Source organism: Entelurus aequoreus, linkage group LG27 (genome assembly GCF_033978785.1).
Source record: "Entelurus aequoreus isolate RoL-2023_Sb linkage group LG27, RoL_Eaeq_v1.1, whole genome shotgun sequence".
NCBI classification, from domain to species: domain Eukaryota; kingdom Metazoa; phylum Chordata; class Actinopteri; order Syngnathiformes; family Syngnathidae; genus Entelurus; species Entelurus aequoreus.
The window spans coordinates 5627719-5647138 of NC_084757.1; the positions used below are offsets into that span (position 1 = coordinate 5627719).

The 19420-nt window shown below is 40.8% G+C and overlaps 2 protein-coding genes and 1 long non-coding RNA gene across 5 annotated transcripts in view; 1 reads left to right on the plus strand and 2 right to left on the minus strand.

The window, feature by feature from the left end:
- Positions 1–11248, plus strand: part of LOC133644403 (leucine-rich repeat-containing protein 41-like) — a 33873-nt gene extending 22625 nt beyond the window's left edge. For all 3 annotated transcript variants that reach the window (XM_062038847.1, XM_062038845.1, XM_062038846.1), the window contains 3 exons: positions 11–139; positions 199–271; positions 10003–11248. In XM_062038847.1, coding sequence (XP_061894831.1) covers positions 11–139; positions 199–271; positions 10003–10186 — 386 coding nt within the window. In that variant the 3' untranslated portion in view covers positions 10187–11248. The remainder of the gene's footprint in view (positions 1–10; positions 140–198; positions 272–10002) is intronic.
- Positions 1–13933, minus strand: part of LOC133644405 (uncharacterized) — an 82715-nt gene extending 68782 nt beyond the window's left edge. Inside the window, exons 1-2 of the long non-coding RNA XR_009824764.1 lie at positions 13835–13933; positions 9969–10173 (exon numbers count right to left, since the gene is read on the minus strand). This is a non-coding gene — a long non-coding RNA (uncharacterized LOC133644405). The remainder of the gene's footprint in view (positions 1–9968; positions 10174–13834) is intronic.
- Positions 13934–14021: 88 nt separating this feature from the next.
- arhgap39 (Rho GTPase activating protein 39) overlaps positions 14022–19420 on the minus strand; it is a 77661-nt gene continuing 72262 nt past the window's right edge. The window contains exons 9-11 of the mRNA XM_062038848.1: positions 15813–15904; positions 15087–15256; positions 14022–15018 (exon numbers count right to left, since the gene is read on the minus strand). Coding sequence (XP_061894832.1) covers positions 14824–15018; positions 15087–15256; positions 15813–15904 — 457 coding nt within the window. The 3' untranslated portion in view covers positions 14022–14823. The remainder of the gene's footprint in view (positions 15019–15086; positions 15257–15812; positions 15905–19420) is intronic.

Genomic DNA, 19420 nt, shown 5'->3' on the forward strand with positions numbered 1-19420 from the left:
CGTCTTTCAGAGCTCCGCCTCCACGACTGCCGCCTCCTGGAGCAGGAGAGCAATAAGCAGGAGTCTTTGCGGCTTCTGGTCAGCGCCCTGAAGGCGACGCCGTCCCTGCGCAAGCTCATGTTGTCCCAGAACCGCCTTGGTAAGCCACACGCACGCCCTTCGCCGCGTCAAGTGTTGACATGTCGCCTGTGTCCGCAGCCCGCGACGTGCACGTGCTGGCGGAACTTTTCTCCGGACCAACGCCGAGCTCGGTGGAGCACCTGGATGTTCGGTGAGGCTCACCCGGTTCCGCAGAACCTTCCAATTCTCCAATAGTGGAGCGGGAACCCCCCTCGGGGCATGAGATGCAATAGCGTGCATCTTGACACATGAATAAATAAACATTCACTCTAGGCAGTTCCAAATTGAAGAGGAAAGTTTGCCAAAAATGTAAGAATTCAGTACAAACAACGAAATAGCAGATTTTTTGAAGGACTCGCCAACACGCACCCACACAAACACTTTTTTCCAACACAGCACGTGATAGGGATGATGTTTGATAAGAAATTATCGAGTTCGAGCCTATTATCAAATCCTCTTATCGAAGCGATTCCTTATCGATTCTCTTATGGAGTCCAGATAGGTTGTTGTATATGGAAAAAAACACACAATATTTGGTTTAACAAATCACTTCCCATTCTCTACTGCTCGCTACTATAGTATTACCATATCTGAGTTATTGTGCAGAAATGTGGGGAAATAACTACAAATGTGCGCTACATTCGTTAACCGTGTTACAAAAAAGACCAATTAGACTTATACATAATGTTGGATATAGAGAACATACAAACACTTTATTTATTGAGTCAAAAATATTCAAGTTCGATGATTTGGTAAAATTGCAAACAGCTAAAATGATGTGGAATGAAATGATGGAATGGATGAAGTAAAGAAGTGAAACATTGTACTGATATGATCCACTTTAAGAGCTTGTTCAAATGCTTACAAAGTACAAAGAAGAATAATTATGAGAAATACTTTCAACCTTATTGAAAATAAGATATTCTTCATCTCAGTACCGGTATATTAATAATGACCTAATTAATTAATTACATATTACAAAACTGTTGTATATACTAATTCACAGATATTTTATTATAAAAAGGTCAGTAAATGATGTATATATTTGTAAACGCTATGAAGTGGGAAAGGGGTAGGATTAAATAAGCTTTACTTCTTCCTACTCCTGTAAAGTGAAATGATATGAAACTGATGTGGTCGGATCATGTTTTGTTTAGTTATGTTCTGTTAGTTTTGGACTTCCTTAGTTGTTTTGTGCACTTCAGGGGTTTGTTTTAGTCACCATGGTTACTTATGATTTTCACCTGCCTTGTACGCGCACCTGTTGCTCATCAGAGACTCTTTAAGCCTGCCTTTTCCGCTCACTCGTCGTGGCTTCATTGTTTGCATTTGCAACAGTTACGTTGGTATTCTGCTTTTCCAGCGCATGATTCCTGTGCTAAAGTTACCTTAGCTTCTAGTATTCCTGTGCTAAAGTTACCTTAGCTTCTAGTATTCCTGTGCTAAAGTTACCTTAGCTTCTAGTATTCCTGTGCTAAAGTTACCTTAGCTTCTAGTATTCCTGTGCTAAAGTTACCTTAGCTTCTAGTATTCCTGTGCTAAAGTTACCTTAGCTTCTAGTATTCCTGTGCTAAAGTTACCTTAGCTTCTAGTATTCCTGTGCTAAAGTTACCTTAGCTTCTAGTATTCCTGTGCTAAAGTTACCTTAGCTTCTAGTATTCCTGTGCTAAAGTTGCCTTAGCTTCTAGTATTCCTGTGCTAAAGTTACCTTAGCTTCTAGTATTCCTGTGCTAAAGTTACCTTAGCTTCTAGTATTCCTGTGCTAAAGTTACCTTAGCTGCTAGAATTCCTGTGCTAAAGTTACCTTAGCTTCTAGTATTCCTGTGCTAAAGTTACCTTAGCTTCTAGTATTCCTGTGCTAAAGTTACCTTAGCTTCTAGTATTCCTGTGCTAAAGTTACCTTAGCTTCTAGTATTCCTGTGCTAAAGTTACCTTAGCTTCTAGTATTCCTGTGCTAAAGTTACCTTAGCTTGTAGTATTCCTGTGCTAAAGTTACCTTAGCTTGTAGTATTCCTGTGCTAAAGTTACCTTAGCTTGTAGTATTCCTGTGCTAAAGTTACCTTAGCTTGTAGTATTCCTGTGCTAAAGTTACCTTAGCTTCTAGTATTCCTGTGCTAAAGTTACCTTAGCTTCTAGTATTCCTGTGCTAAAGTTACCTTAGCTTGTAGTATTCCTGTGCTAAAGTTACCTTAGCTTGTAGTATTCCTGTGCTAAAGTTACCTTAGCTTGTAGTATTCCTGTTCTAAAGTTACCTTAGCTTCTAGTATTCCTGTGCTAAGTAAGTTTTTGCTTTAGCTTCTCGTGCGAACGGCACGCTTTCCTTTTGTTTCGTTCCTGTCTGTTGTAATGTGTATGATTTATGAGAACTAAATCATCTCCTACCTGCACGCTTTCGTCCGAAGCCATCAGTTTTGCGTCCCGGGAACTAACCGCACCACGCTGCACCCCACCGTGACTAATGACTGAGCTACGTGACGTCATTTCTTGTGATGTCCTACGGGGCATTTCTGGTCGCGACGGGATTCGTTCCAAGTAATTCGAACAAAGAACCAACTCTTTTCTTTACTATAGTGGTCTCGATAACGGGTACCGGTTCTCAAAAAGGGATTCGAGTCCGAGGACTCTGTTCTTTTCTTATCAAACAACCGGGAAAACCGGGTTCAAGCATCATCCCTAGCACGTGACAATTATTTTGTACCAAAATAAAAGATGTCGGATTTACAATATCATCAGAGACACGCAGTGATGGGCAGCAACAAGCTACATGTAGCTAAGCTACGTAGCTTAACTACATTTCCCAGTAGCTTGGCGGTAACTTCACTGCTTTTTGACCAAGGAGCTTTTCCTGTAGCTTAGCTCTTTTCAGACCCTCGTAGCGAGGTAGCTTACATCAGCGCTACAAGCTACAAACGGAGAAAATGGACTGCAAATCCAGGCCCAAGAAATACAGAAAGTATCACTTGGAACTTGTGATAAAATGGCAACCAAGGTCATCAAAAAGGTTAACCAACGAACGAGATTTCTCTACAGAATCTCCTCTCTGGTCAACAAAAGCACCTTGAGGATTCTGGCGAGAACTCTCGTTCAACCCTTTTTCCATTACGCATGCACCTCCTGGTACCCTAGCACCTCCAAAACCCTCAAATCTAAACTCCAAACATCTCAGAACAAGCTAGTCAGGTTACTTCTAGACCTCCACCCCAGATCCCACCTCACTCCTACCCACTTCTCTAAAGTGGGCTGGCTCAAGGTGGAGGACAGAGTTAAACAACTTGCACTGAGCCTAGTCTATAAAATCCGCTACACCTCCCTGATACCGAAGTACATGTCAAACTACTTCCGCCATAACCACAACACCAGGGGGAGCTCCACTAACCACGTTAAACCCAGATTCCAATCTAACAAAGGTCTTAAGTCATTCTCTTTCTATGCCACATCAATGTGGAATGCGCTCCCAACAGGTGTAAAAGAAAGGGCATCTCTATCCTCCTTCAAAACCGCAATAAAAGTTCACCTTCAGGCAGTTACAACCCTAAACTAACACCCTCCCCGGATTGCTAACAATCAAATGTAAACAATCAAATGCAGATACTTTTTCTTATGCCTTCTGATCTCTCTCTCTCTCTATGTCCACTACTTGATGTCCATATCCTACCCCCCACCCCCTCCACACCCCTGATTGTAAATAATGTAAATAATTAAATGTGATTATCTTGTGTGATGACTGTATTATGATGATAGTATATATGATAGTATATATCTGTATCATGAATCAATTTAAGTGGAGCCCGACTTAAACAAGTTGAAAAACTTATTGGGGTGTTACCATTTAGTGGTCAATTGTACGGAATATGTACTTCACTGTGCAACCTACTAATAAAAGTCTCAATCAATCAATCAAAAAACAATGACCTGAGTGAATGACAACATCCATAATGATTGGTTGGTGAGTCACAATTGGCTAAAGTTAGGGCCAATCAGAGGCAAGATAAGGCAGATCATCGAAACTAGCAAGCAAAATCACGACGACGAGGGAGTCATATATGTATGTACATATATATATATATATATCAGTGGTGGGCCATGCATTTCCCCGTGGCACATTCTAAAAATACGATTACAAAAAACAAAAAAAACATAAAAAGTGGTATAAAAGAGCAAACAGGTGAAATGTAACAATAAAATGTTGCATTGTTTACTCTAATAACACAAAGCTGCCATGCAGGCTGTTTCTTTCTTTAAAAAATAATCATGAATCAAAATCAATGTCATTATGAATTATTGACCTATTCAAGGCTCCATTTACTTCACATTAAATATTCCACTTTGAGATATTTTGGGAGGATAATGTTGCATACTTTTTGGTTGCCATTTAAAGGCCTACTGAAAGCCACTACTAGCGACCACGCAGTCTGATAGTTTATATATCAATGATGAAATCTTAACATTGCAACACATGCCAATACGGCCGGGTTAACTTATAAAGTGACATTTTAAATTTGCCGCTAAAATTCCGGTTCGAAACGCCTCTGAGGATGACGTATGCGCGTGACGTAGCCCGGGGAACACGGGTATGGCTTCCACATTGAAGCCAATACGAAATAGCTGTTTTCATCTCATTCTGGGTGTATTCTGGACATCTGTGTTGGTGAATCTGTTGCAATTATGTTCATTGCATTATGGAGAAAGAAGCTGAGCAAGCAAAGAAGAAAGTTGTCGGTGCGAAGCGTCTATTTTGCGAGGGAAGTCAGCAGCAACACGTACACAGCCGGCGCTTCTTTGTTTACATTCCCGAAAGATGCAGTCAAGATGGAAGGACTCGGATAACAGAGACTCTAACCAGGAGGACTTTTGACTTCGATACACATACGCCTGTAGAGAACTGGGACAACACAGACTCTTACCAGGATTACTTTGATTTGGATGACAAAGACGCAGACGTGCTACCGTGAGTATGCAGCTTTGGCTTCTAAACATTTGATCGCTTGACCGTACGTGCGCGTCACGTACGTAACTTTGTTTAAATATATAAGCTTTATGAACCTTGGGTTAGGTGAACGGTCTTTTGGGCTGAGTGATTGTGTGTGTTGATCAGGTGTTTGAATTGTATTGGCGTGTTCTATGGAGCTAGGAGCTAGCAGAGGAGCTAGCATAACAAACACGTAGGTGTTTTTATGCAGGATTAATTTGTGGCATATTAAATATAAGCCTGGTTGTGTTGTGGCTAATAGAGTATATATATGTCTTGTGTTTATTTACTGTTGTAGTCATTCCCAGCTGAATATCAGGTCACCCCCGGCTCTCACAGCATCTTCCCTATCTGAATAGCTTCAACTCCCCACTAGTCCTTCACTTGCACTTTACTCATCCACAAATCTTTCATCCTCGCTCAAATTAATGGGGAAATTGTCGCTTTCTCGGTCCGAATCTCTCTCACTTCATGCGGCCATCATTGTAAACAATAGGGAACTTTGCGTATATGTTCAACTGACTACGTCACGCTACTTCCGGTAGGTGCAAGCCTTTTTTTATCAGATACCAAAAGTTGCGATCTTTATCGTCGTTGTTCTATACTAAATCCTTTCAGCAAAAATATGGCAATATCGCGAAATGATCAAATATGACACATAGAATAGATCTGCTATCCCCGTTTAAATGAAAAAAATTCATTTCAGTAGGCCTTTAAAAAACAAAGTTTTTTAAAGAAGGGCCTAAAACGAACAAACAAAAAACATAAACAACAATAAAACTTATAATTGACGGATACATCTGAAGTTGATCTTGAGACTATTGTGGTGAAAGTTTTAAAAAATGTTGGATTTATTTTCTTAAACTTTACTGAGCAGTACCCTTTTGGATCCCCGATCATTTTAGTGGGACTTTTTTTTTTTTTTTAAGTGTCATTGCTCAAAAAAATAATGAATTAAAATCAATGTTGTTATGAGTTATTGACCTTTTTAAGACTCCAATTATTATATAATCTCAAATATTCCACTCTAAAATTTTATTGGGGGAAAATATTGCATATTTTGTGTTTTTCCATAAAAAAAAAACGTTTTTCCTTGACAAAAATGGCATACAACTTAAATCTTTAAAAGCGTTATATTGACAGATAGACCTAATGTTGATCTAGAGATTTTAACCTTGAATAATAATAATAATTAAAGCTGCAAGCAGCGTTGGTCGGGTCCGCATTTTGGCAGGTGCTAGTCCTAGGTGTCCCAATACTTTTGTCCAGTGGTAGTCCTGAGTGAGACCTACATAGAGGTTTTTGTTTCGTGTCTCTACGATATTCGTACTGGCAGTTAGAGGAAGTTGTGTCTGTGTCTTTTTCCTAGGTGCTGCGGCACAGTGGTTGTTTTCTTTGACGGCGCGTAAAATCACAGCAGCGAAGCAACTTCAGTGCTGCGGGTCTTTGAAGGCTCGTAAAATCAAAACGGTAGCACGTATCAAAAATCCGTACAAAACGTTTAATCAGAAGGGTTCAATCTCTCTCCTGTAGCAGTTTGAAGCCGAAACGACAAACGCGCTCAGAGGAGATAACGTTTGATGTTTGGTGACCGGTTGTAACAAAAATTTTGTTTTGAAGGAGGAATAGCAAACTTCCTGTTGATTTTTGCTGAAGGATGTCAATCTATGAAATGTAGGTCTAGGCGAGACCTACATAGAGGTATTTTTTTCATGTCTCTAAGACGTTCCTACCGGAAGTTACAAGCAGTTTTGTCTGAGTTTTCCCCTGAGGAGCATTTTTTTCTGTTTTTTTCAAAAATTATGTAGAGCACAATTTTGAGTTTTGGGGTTCGGTTTTTTTTTTAGATCGCAATTTCCACCCGTCCCGATGTGTGTGAGAATTTTGGTGAGTTTTGAAGTATTTTAAGGGGGTCAAATTACAGCTCAAAAATAAAAAATGAGTGTTTTTAGTCATTTTTTGTCTTGAAGGGGAAATTGCCAACTTCCTGTTGGTTTTTGCCCGAGGATGTGAAATTATGAAGGGTAGGTCTAAGTGAGACCTACATACAGGTTTTTGTTTTATGTCTCTACGACATTCCTAGTGGGAGTTAGAGGCAATTTACTTCCTAGGGGGCGCTAGAGAGCAGTTTTGATTTTTGGGGTTTGGTTTTTTGACTAAAGTGTGCTGTACCACTTTTTGTATGTGTGTGTAAAATTTGGTGAGTTTTGAAGCATGTTAAGGGGGGCAAAGTAGTGCGCAAAGCTGCGGAATAATAAAGAAAGAATAATAAAACCTTACAAATACAATAGGTTCCTTTGTAACCTGTACAGGGCGGACCCTAATAATAATAATACTAAATAATGACACATTTGTAATGTTTTTTTATACCAAAACCTTTTGGGGTCCGCAGGATCAAGCCTGAGTGGAGGCCTAAATGTATCTTTTTTATACATATATTGTATTGGTTTTTAAAATAACAAATATCAAAATGGCCCCCGCTTGCTTTGATTTTTCAGTGTGCGGCCCTCAGTGGGAAAAGTTTGGACACCCCTGATATACAGGAACACATTTACACACTACTGGGCATTGATCCACCTCAACAGTGTACAAAATGGATTATTTTCTGGCGCAATTAAAAATCAATAAACCTGCATCAGCAATTAAAACATATCTTATGTGGTACTGTCAAAATTAAAAATCGTAAAAAACATTAAACGTGACAAAATAAAGAAAAGATTTGAATTTACAATTTGTAGCACCCATTCAACGCCGTATAAGCCAGTGGTGTGCTCGCAGTCGCTTAAATCGAGTGGCGGGCATTTCCCCATTTCATCGCCAGGACAGCTGAGCTAGCTTAGCTGACATGGTCACACAAGATGTAGTTTCTCTTTAAATATCCTTCGTGAAAATGGCCTTGCAGATATATATCTGCCACCTAATCAACGCTTTGTTCTCCTTCTTTGTGGGTTAAAAGAAAAGTGAGTATCGGTGATTTCTCTGCTAGCTGGCTGAAGTGTTGGCTACGGTGCAACACTTCCTGCTTTTAGTAAATTGCAACTTGTGATTGGATACTCACTTTGGAGTGACAAGTGAGTATCCAATCACAGTCTCGTTAACACCAGGCTACCTAGGTAGGCCACGGTCAACAACTTGCGATCTGATTGGCTATCGCAACTGTCTATCAACTGTGTGCGTTCTCAAATTCACCCGCTAACGGATGCTGATCTCGGACTCCGCTGATCTGCACAGCACCGCCGCGGCTAAAACCAGAGAGTATCCAATCACAGGCAGGGATGATGTTTGATAAGAAATTATCCAGTTCGAGCCCATTATCGAATCCTCTTATCGAAACGATTCCTTATTGATTCTCTTACCGAATCCAGATAGGTTGTTGTATATGGAAAAAAACACAATATTTGGTTTAACAAAAGCTCACTTTAATTTTATAAGAAATACATAAATATTGACTGTTACCCCCCATAAAAAAGAAATTGACTGTTGTTACCCAAAGTATATTAAGTGGGATTTTTCAGAAAAACAAAAATATACAGGAACACAAAAACAATCTGTCTCTGTGATCACTATAAGTGTATAAATAATAATATAGTGTTAAATAAAATCAGTACATTGGGCACAAAACTGAAAATAATACAGCTCTCCAAAAAGTGCACTTCTGCTGCTATTGGAACATACTAACTACACACACTATGACACTAAGAACACCACAGTCATCAATCAACAATTCTTCCCCCCTTACATGAGAGCGAAGCCTGGCAATAATTTCATATTGCCTGTTCTGCCCTCACTATACGTGTTGAGCTTATACAGCTTGGCAAAAAACTAACAAACAATCCAAAGCAGATTAATCCATTTAGGCTCTTTTGTTGTTGATCTTGCTTTGTCTTTTCCTATCTTTACTTTTGTCTTGCACTGGACTGTTATTTTTTTAAACTGAAATACACACAATGACAAATGTATAAGCTATGTGATTCAATTAACATACTGAAATGTAATACACAATATGTAAATATTAGCTTCACACAAATATACAGTACTATCAATCAATCAATCAATCAATGTTTATTTACATAGCCCTAAATCACAAGTGTCTCAAAGGGCTGTCATCAAACAAATACTTCTGAGTGTTGAAACTATTTCGATGGTGGAAATACACGACTGGCAGCCATTTTAAGTCCTCAAAACATCCATTGAAACAGTGCACAAAAATCGTTTTTCAATAAACATCTTAGTTTTAAATGTAACCACTTTCCACCTTAATATTGAGTTACATAAACCAGTTAAACAGTTTACTTACAGACTTATCTTTTCCAAGGCTTGTAAGAGCTAACACAACTTGTCTACTTCTCAATTGTCTCATGAACCGAACTGACTCGCCAACCCGGAAGTGCCCAAACTAATGACACATAGTATTTTCATATCGCCACAAGGTGTCAGTAAGAGTCTACAATCAATTTGGGATTCGTTCCCAGGGATTCGAATAAAGAACCAACTCTTTTTCTTTACTATAGTGGCCTCGATAACGGGAACCGGTTCTCAAAAAGGGATTTGAGTCCACAGAATCGATTCTTTTCTTATCGAACAATTGGGAGAACCGATTTCGAACGTCATCCCTAATCACAGGAGGCGTAAATGTCACGTTCAACGTGAGGCCAGCTAGAAGGCCTTACTGACAACAAACTTGTGATCTGATTGGCTATCGCAACGGGGGGCATGAGGTGTCGGAGAAGGGGAGCGTGAGAGGCAATGACGTAATAGCGGCTTTAGTGTTGGTAAAGATTTATCGTGAGAAAAAAAGAAACATTAAGTTTAGGGCAGGGCATGAATCAAATGTGCCCCCTAAGTGGGGGCGTGACAGAAAATAATGAAGACTGACTACCTTTACTAAGATGTCTTTGTCTTCTCCCGCACAGCCTCAACTCCATCAACTCGGTGGACCTGATGCACTTCGCCGAGGCTATGACGGCGTGTCCCCCGCCGCGCCATCTCACCCTCGACCTCAGGGAAAACCTGGGGGACCATGACAAAGACGAATGGAATGCCGCGCTGGACAAGCTCCGCCCACTCTGTCAGACGTTGGTCAACTGCAACATGTAACAAGGCGAGGAGTCAGCATCATTCAATAAAAGCATGTTGTCTCTTGCTCAGATAACAACTGAACACACATCTTCCTCACTCCTCATCTTCTTCATCGTAGCTCGGAGTAAGTAGGGATGATGTTTGATAAGGAATTATCGAGTTCGAGCCCATTATCGAATCCTCTTATCGAACCGATTCCTTATCGATTCTCTTATGGAGTCCAGATAGGTTGTTGTATATGGAAAAAAACACACAATATTTGGTTTAACAAAAGCTCACCTTTATTATATAAGAAAAAAATAAAATCTAATAAATAAACAAATATTGACTGTTACCCACCTAAAAAAATAAAATAAATAAATATTGACTGTTGTTACCCAAAGTATATTAAGTGGGATTTTTCAGAAAAACAAATATATAAGGTAACACAAAAACAAGCTGTCTCTGTGATCACTATAGGTGTATAAATAATAATATAGTGTTAAATAAAATCAGTCCCTTGGGCACAAAACTGAAAATAATACAGCTCTCCAAAAAGTGCACTTCTGCTGCTATTGGAACATAACTGTTTGTTATGATGCTTTGACATTTTTGCATTTTATTTCTTTATTGAAAGAACATTCTATGAAGGGAAAAGTTGTTTGCAAATGTGGTTACAATGCAAAAAAAATGAAAAGTTAAAGCTAAAAAAAGAAATACACTTTATTGAGTTAACAATTATTTCTTTAGAGGGGGGAAGATGTGATGTCATGCGCTAGGGAATATAACAACTACACTACCCAGCATGCAACGGGAGTGACGGTAGTGTCGTCACCCGGCAGCTAAGAATGAGGTTATGAGCACGCTGTGAAAGTAAATGTCAAGAACTCAGCCAACACGCCTCGTCTGCATTATTTATAATTAGACAGACAACACATATACAGTGTGATTTTGTAACGTTTACAAGGAAAGAAAAACAAAAGCTGCGGTTGCTTTAAGAACGTTGTGACAGCTGCCGTAAAGGAGGTGCGTTGCTAGCCTGGTTGCTATGTTTCCGGTTGGTGGTAAAAGTGTTGGTCATGTGTTTGTACCCTGCTCAAATCTCTCAGTAAAGTTATTCATTGGATTATACCTTTTTGTTTTGAACTTTATTACACCTTGGAGCACTTTTTCCTGTCCATTGTTTTTCCTGCTTTCGCTATCTGCGCCTAATGACTGAGCTACGTGACGCCATTTCTTGTAATGTCTCACGGAGCATTTCTGGTCGGGACGGGATTCGAATAAAGAACCAACTCTTTTTCTTTACTATAGTGGTCTCGATAACGGGAACCGGTTCTCAAAAAGGGATTCGAGTCCGAGGACTCGGTTCTTTTCTTATCGAACAACCGGGAAAATCGGTTTCGAGTATCATCCCTAGTAGTAAGAACAAAAACATATTTCTACGTGAGCACGCATACACACATATACACACACACGTGTGTGAGCAGGACCCACATGAACTCATTACCGACACAAAGGCATCAAATACAAACCCCATTTCCATATGAGTTGGGAAATTGCGTTAGATGTAAATATAAACGGAATACAATTATTTGCAAATCCTTTTCAAGCCATATTCAGTTGAATATGCTACAAAGACAACATATTTCATGTTCAAACTCATAAACTTATTTTTTTTTTGCAAATAATAATTAACTTTAGAATTTGATGGCAGCAACACGTGACAAAGAAGTTGGGAAATGTGGCAATAAATACTGATAAAGTTGAGGAATGCTCATCAAAGACTTATTTGGAACATCCCACAGGTGGACATGGATGGGGCGAGGGTCACCACTTTGTCAACAAATGCGTGAGCAAATTGTTGAACAGTTTAAGAACAACCTTTCTCAAGCAGCTATTGCAAGGAATTTAGGGATTTCAACATCTACGCTCCGTAATATCATCAAAGGGTTGAGAGAATGTGGAGAAATCACTGCACGTAAGCAGCTAAGCCCGTGACCTTCCATCCCTCAGGCTGTACTGCATCAACAAGCCACATCAGTGTGAAAAGGATATCACCACATGGGCTCAGGAACACTTCAGAAACCCACTGTCAGTAACTACGGTTGGTCGCTACATCTGTAAGTGCAAGTTAAAACTCTCCTATGCAAGGTGAAAACCGTTTATCAACAACACCCAGAAACGCTGTCGGCTTCGCTGGGTCTGAGCTCATCTAAGATGGACTGATACAAAGTGGAAAAGTGTTCTGTGGTCTGACGAGTCCACATTTCAAATTGTTTTTGGAAACTGTGGACGTCGTGTCCTCCGGACCAAAGAGGAAAAGAACCATCCGGATTGTTCTAGGCGCAAAGTGTAAAAGCCAGCATGTGTGATGGTATGGGGGTGTATTAGTGGCCAAGACATGGGTAACTTGCACATCTGTGAAGGCACCATTAATGCTGAAAGGTACATACAGCTTTTGGAGCAACATATGTTGCCATCCAAGCAACGTTACCATGGACGCCCCTGCTTATTTCAGCAAGACAATGCCAAGCCACGTGTTACATCAACGTGGCCTCATAGTAAAAGAGTGCGGGTACTAGACTGGCCTGCCTGTAGTCCAGACATTGAAAATGTGTGGCACCTAAAATAGCAGAAGGGAGACCCCCGGACTGTTGAACAACTTAAGCTGTACATCAAGCAAGAATGGGAAAGAATTCCACTTCCAAAATGTGTCTCCTCACTTCCCAAACCTTTACTGAGTGTTGTTAAAAGGAAAGGCCATGTAACACAGTGGTGAACATGCCCTTTCCCAACTACTTTGGCACGTGTTGCAGCCATGAAATTCTAAGTTAATTATTTGGAAAAAAAAAAAAAAAGTTTATGAGTTTGAACATGAAATATGTTGTCTTTGTAGCATATTCAACTGAATATGGCTTGAAAAGGATTTGCAAATCATTGTATTCCGTTTATATTTACATCTAACACCATTTCCCAACTCATATGGAAACGGGGTTTGTACTAATAAAGATATATTTTACAAAGTTGCAGGAATGTACACATGATCTCATGTTTACATCTCATTGTGCAACATGTGAATGTTTTAATGGGAACTAAATGCGACATCTGAAAGAGGTACACATTATTTCCAAAGCAGGACCTCCACCCAGACATACAATACTAGTACACAGCTCATGAAAGACAATATTTGTTGTTATTGTCATTGTAAGTGACATGACTTAAGTGTTATTATGACAATGACAATAAAGGAATTGATTGATTGATTGATTGATTGAAGTGGGCCAAAATATTTGTTAGAAAATAATCTCATGGAAATGACTGCGGTCGTTTGATTATAATAATAAAACATTAACTTGTTATTTAGTCAGGTTTGGGACAGGTGTGCTGCTGGTGTGGCCACAGCGCATGTGCACGTCTGACGTCGCTCACATGTGCGCCACTGAATGCTCAAGGAGTTTTTACATTTGCTCACGCATATACAAAATTAGAGGGTATATTGTTTGGGGGTATATATATAATACGCCGATAGGGAGAAGTTTTTATTTACATTTGAGTCGGGTGTGTTTTGACCTACGCCGAACCCAGCTTAAGAACCACTGATAGCGTCTTTGGTGTTGGTAAATAACTATCTATTGGAGACAATATCTTGATTAAAAACATCGACAAGCAATAACGGAGAAGCACTACCTCACTAAGATGTCGTCTTCCCCCGCACAGCGACACCGTCATGACACCGTCATCACGCCGACACTTGCTGCACTTCGCCAGGCCATGACGGCGTGTCCCCCACCCGGAAGTCCAAGACGTAGACCAATGGCACGCTGCGCTGGACAAGCCCCGCCTACTCCGTCAGCCAATGACCATCGACACGATGCATGAGTCAGCAGAAATCTTTTATTAAATAAACTGTCTTTTGCTCAGACACGGTGACACCAACAACTCAACACACACCTTCCTCGCTCCTCTCCATCGTCGTAGCTCGGGAGTCGGAAATAAATCATTCCAGTGGACGCTTTGAAATCTTTAACTGTGGGAACATTTGTGTCAGGTAGTGACGCCGTCTGCATGCTGATTGGGTGCCGCCGCCATTTTTAAAAGACCCGCTCAAATGTTATTTTGCGGAACGCCCTCTAGCGGCCTGTTTAAGGGCAGCACCAGCAGGATGTCGCCACTAGGGGGTGCCAGAATACCTCCTTAGAGTTACGTTCTCTAAAGTTCTTTTTTTTTTATACATGTTCTGTACAGTTCATGTACACCGAGCCTACGTCATCACACACACTATTGCACATGTGTGAGCAGGACACACACACACACACACACACACACACAAACACAAAGGCATCAAATAAATACAAAATAAATTACAAAGTTAAAGAAACGACATGTTAAATAATCTGAAATAAACAAGCCACAGTCGTAAACAATGACACGCGCACAAAGACATTCACAAATTAGTAGTGGGCGGGGGTATATGGATGTGGGCGGGGCCTCAGGCGGTTGGCGGCAGTGAGCCTTAGCTGCCAAGACAGCAGGGGGACGAGTCACGTGACCAGAGAGGCGGATGGGATCCCTGCAGGCACGTGTATAAAAGGTACGCGAAGGCACGCAGTCATGTGACCCGCAAAGTCCGGCCAAGGAGCAAACGCCTTCACTTGGGACCGGGTGGGGGGGCGGGGCTATAGGATGCCGTCCATGAAGCTGGTGTCCAGTCGCTGGACGAGGACGCGGATGAAGGACATCTCCTTGCGGGTGTTCTCGAAGATCACCCGGGGGTCGTCCGACTGGCAGCGTAGACAGTTGGGGGCCATGACCATGGCCAGGTTGTTGACGTCCATCTTGGTGACGGACACGTTGGCGGGCTGCCCGAACACCTGCGGCACATACGAGGGAGCATGTCAGCGAGCGTGTTTGTGCGGCCGGTCTGTGCTGCGCGCCACACCTGCAGGAAGCGGACCAGGTAGCAGAGGACCAGTTTGTTGATGTGCGGCAGACCCAGCACCACGTTGACCGCCGCCTCCGCGTTGTCGTAGTGCTTGATGCACTCGTCGTAGAACTCGTGAGGGATGAGCGGCTCCTCCAGCTCGCGGTACCAGAACTTGAGCAGGGAGGCTGCGGAGAACAGACGGACTTGACTGTTGAGTACTGTTGCGTCGACCAGCATTCCTCCAATGGGGAATTCAAATTGCTAGTCTCTCCCAGATTCTTTTTATGGCAATAAGCTGATGTTTATATTCAATCAACAGGCAGCAGTTGGTATTTTGTGGTTTATTCTCAAAGCTTAGAGGACAAACCTGAGACCAACCCAGCACCCAAGCGTTCCCTAGCCCGGTCCAGATCGGTCTGAAAACCATTACGAAAACATTCTGTTCCTCAATCTCTCCCCCCGCCCTCACGCCCTCACAGATGCCCATTGTGTCCGTTATCTCAAGTCGGCCCGAGAAGGGAAGCAGGGAGGACTCCTCTTCTCTGCCTCCTACTTCAAAGCCGTCCACAGTGCAAGCACTTTGTCATGAGACAATGCAAAAAAGGAAAAGAGTACAAGATGGAACATTAGCTATTTAAAATATGACTATAGTCATATAAAAGAAGTAACTCTTAATTATGGATAAATGTGGATATATGCATCCGTCAGTACGTTCCGGCATGTGACACTTTGACGTCTGACCTGGAATGTGAGGGTCTTCCAGTCCTGTTGGGATTTTCCACTGGTCCACCTGCAGCTTGAGGGCGTTCACTTCATCAATGTCTCCTGGTACCCTGGAGAACATATGCTACTTATGGGTAGGGTCAAAATGAGACTAATCCCACTAGGTCAGGGGTGTCCAAAGTGCGGCCCGCGGGTCATTTTTTTAACGGCCCCACGGCACATTTTAAAAATACGGTTGAAAAAAATTAAAAACATAAAAAGTGGTATAAAAGAGCAAACAGGTGAAATGTAACAAGAAAATGTTGCAATGTTTACTCTAATAACACAAAGCTGCCATGCAGGCTGTTTCTTTAAAAAATAATAGTGAATCAAAATCAATGTCATTATGAATTATTGACCTATTCAAGGCTCCAATTACGTCACATTCAATTTTCCACTTTAAAGTATTTTTTGGGCAGCTAACATACACAAAGTGACTCTCTGGATCCAAGAACCTGAATTAATCTGGTGCAAGTCTGAAGCTAGTTCCTGTTCTACCTCTCTCTTGGATCTGCTTACATCAAAATTACCTTATCGACCATCCCAATTTACTTGTAGTCCAATCGTCATTTCTACCCTTAGAATCTGGTCTCAATTTAGAAATACTTTCGGCCCGCAGGGCTTATCCAACCACAGCCCCATTCATAATAACCACCTCTTCCTCCCTCCTAGCACAGATGTAGCGTTTTCCCTATGGAAGCAGTCAAGCCTTAGCAGGCTAAAGGATTTATATATTGGTGATGTCTTCGCTAGTTTCAGTGAACTGTGTAAAAAAATTTGACCTACCAAAATCTCACCTATTTCGATACTTTCAGGTTCGTAATTTTGTTAAATCAAATAGTCTCTTTTTCCCTAATACTCCACCTAATTCGCTAATTGACTCAATTTTAGATATTCCCACAAATCAGAAAGGCCTAATCTCCAAAATCTACATCTTAATATCCCAGTTTAGTAAAACGTCTCTTGATAAAATCAGAGGGAATTGGGAAGAAGAGCTTGGCAGATCTATAGATGATGGAGATTGGGATTCTGCCTTAACCTGAATTAACAACAGTACATCCTGTTCAAGGCTTAATTTAATACAATTTAAGGTTGTCCACCGTATTTATTTCACTAAATCCAAACTCTCGAAAATATACCCCAATATTTGGGATACTTGTAACAGATGTCACATGTCACCTGCAAACATGACGCACATGTTTTGGTCTTGTCCCCATTTGCTGGACTATTGGACAACTATTTTCAAACACCTTGCTAAGGCATTGGATTTAAACCTGACACCATGTGCAGAAATGGCTATTTTTGGGACGGTATCAGATCCCCAAATAGGGAGAAAATTTAAGGATAGTATCGCCTTTGCATCCTTATTAGCACGTAGGAGAATTTTGCTGGAGTGGAAGTCGCCATTTTGCCCCAAAGCCTCCTTATGGCTTAAAGACCTTATGATGTATTTAGATCTGGAGAAAATAAAGTACAAACTTAGGGGGGCACCTGGGAAGTTTTATTCTGTTTGGGGTGGTGTGGTTGACTACATAGCTAAATTAAAGACGCTATAGGACACATGAAAAGTTCACCTTTCACAAACCAGCTTCCTTTTTTTATTTTTTATTTATATTCATTCTGGGTGTATATTTACTATCTGCCTATGTTGAGAAGAAAGTGATGTAATAATTATTTTCCATTTGTTACTGTACCTTTAATTTATGTAGGACCTCGAGGGGGGGGGGGTGGGGGGGGGTTGTGTGTATGGGGTATGTGTTGGGTTGCTGTTCTTGGAAGTGGGTGGGAAAAAAAAGGGGAAAATGTGATTACTGTTCTATTGTATATTGTAATACCTTTCAAATTCAATAAAAACATTTATTAAAGTATTTTTGGGGGGCAAATGTTGCATATTTTGTATTTGCCATACAAAAAACTGAGCTGTTTTTTTTAAAGAAGGGCCTAAAACGAAAAAACAAAAAACATAAACAACAATAAAACTTATAAGTGACGGATAGATCTGAAGTTGATCTCGAGACTATTGTGTTAAAAGTAAACAGAAAAAAAATATATAATTTATTTTTTAACACTTTAATGAGTAGGACCCTTTTGGATCCCCAATAATTTTAGTGTGATTCGTTTTTAAGTGTCATTGCTCAAAAAATAATAATGAATTAAAATCAATGGTGATATTGACCTTTTTAAGGCTCCAATTATTATATAATCTCAAATATTCCACTTAAACATTTTATTGGGTGATAATATTGCATATTTTGTGTTTTTTTCATTAAAAAACATGGTTTTCTTTGACAAAAAGAGCATACAACCTAAATCTTTAAAAACATTATATTGACAGACAGACCTAATGTTGATCTAGGGATTTAAAACTTGAATAATAGTACTGAATAATGACACATTTTTAATATTTTTTTTACCAAAACCCTTTGGGGTCCTCGGGATCAAGCCTGAGTGGAGGCCTAAATGTATATTTGTTATACATATATTGTATTGGTTTTTAAAATAAATGGCCCCCGCTTGCTTTGATTTTTCAGTGTGCGGCCCTAAGTGGAAAAAGTTTGGACACCCCTGCACTAGGTGGTGCTATGACACTAAATGTACTTCACAGCCTAGAACAGACCTGGGCATGCTACGGCCCGCGGGCCACATCCGGCCCTTTGTGCGTCCCTGTCCGGCCAATCACAAATTACAAAATAAATTTTAAAAAGTATCTATGTCGAGTGTGCAATACAACGGTGCTGCTTTTGTTTTGAAAAGCGTTATTTGTATTACTTCCGTGTGGACGTATGCTCGTGTGCGATTGTGAGTGAATGTGAACAGCGGCAATCACAAATTACAAAATAAATTTAAAAAAACATCTATGGCGTGCAATACAACTGTGCTGCTTTTATTTTGAAAAGTGTTATTTATGGGCATATGTCCGGGTGTAACCTGTGAGTGAAGGTGCGCAGCGACAAGTGATGACCGGTTACCCCCGAGACGCTAAAAAGAGAAAAGTTGATGAGGAATGGCGTGTTTTCAACAAGACATGGACTGCCAAGTATTTCTTTACAGAAATGAAAGGTAAAGCCGTGTGCTTAATTTGTGGTAAACAGGTTGCTGTGTTTAAAGAATATCATTTGAGTCGCCACTACACCACGAAGCACGAGGAAAAATACCAGAATCTGTCTGATTAAGCGCGCAAGGGAGGCTGATGCGTTGATGGTAAAACTGCAAACCCAACAAGGACTTTTTGCCAAATGTCACACCCCCAGAGATGCAGCCGTCAGGACAAGTTTCGTCATTTCTCACAAAATCGCCAGAAAAAGTAAGGCGTTTTCTGACGGAGAGTTTATTAAGGAGTGCTTATTGGACTCTGTTGCGCTAATATGCCCGGAGAAGAGGGGCGCATTTGAGAACGTGTCACTCTCCCGACGCACTGTAACGAGGCGGGTTGAGACCATCGCTGTAAACTTGGAGCTTCAGCTGAAGAACAGAACGGCCGACTTTGACTGTTTTTCGCTGGTTTTGGATGAGAGCTGCGATGTACGTGACACCGCCCAGCTGCTCATCTTCTTACGTGGGATAACTGCAGACTTTCAAATCACGGA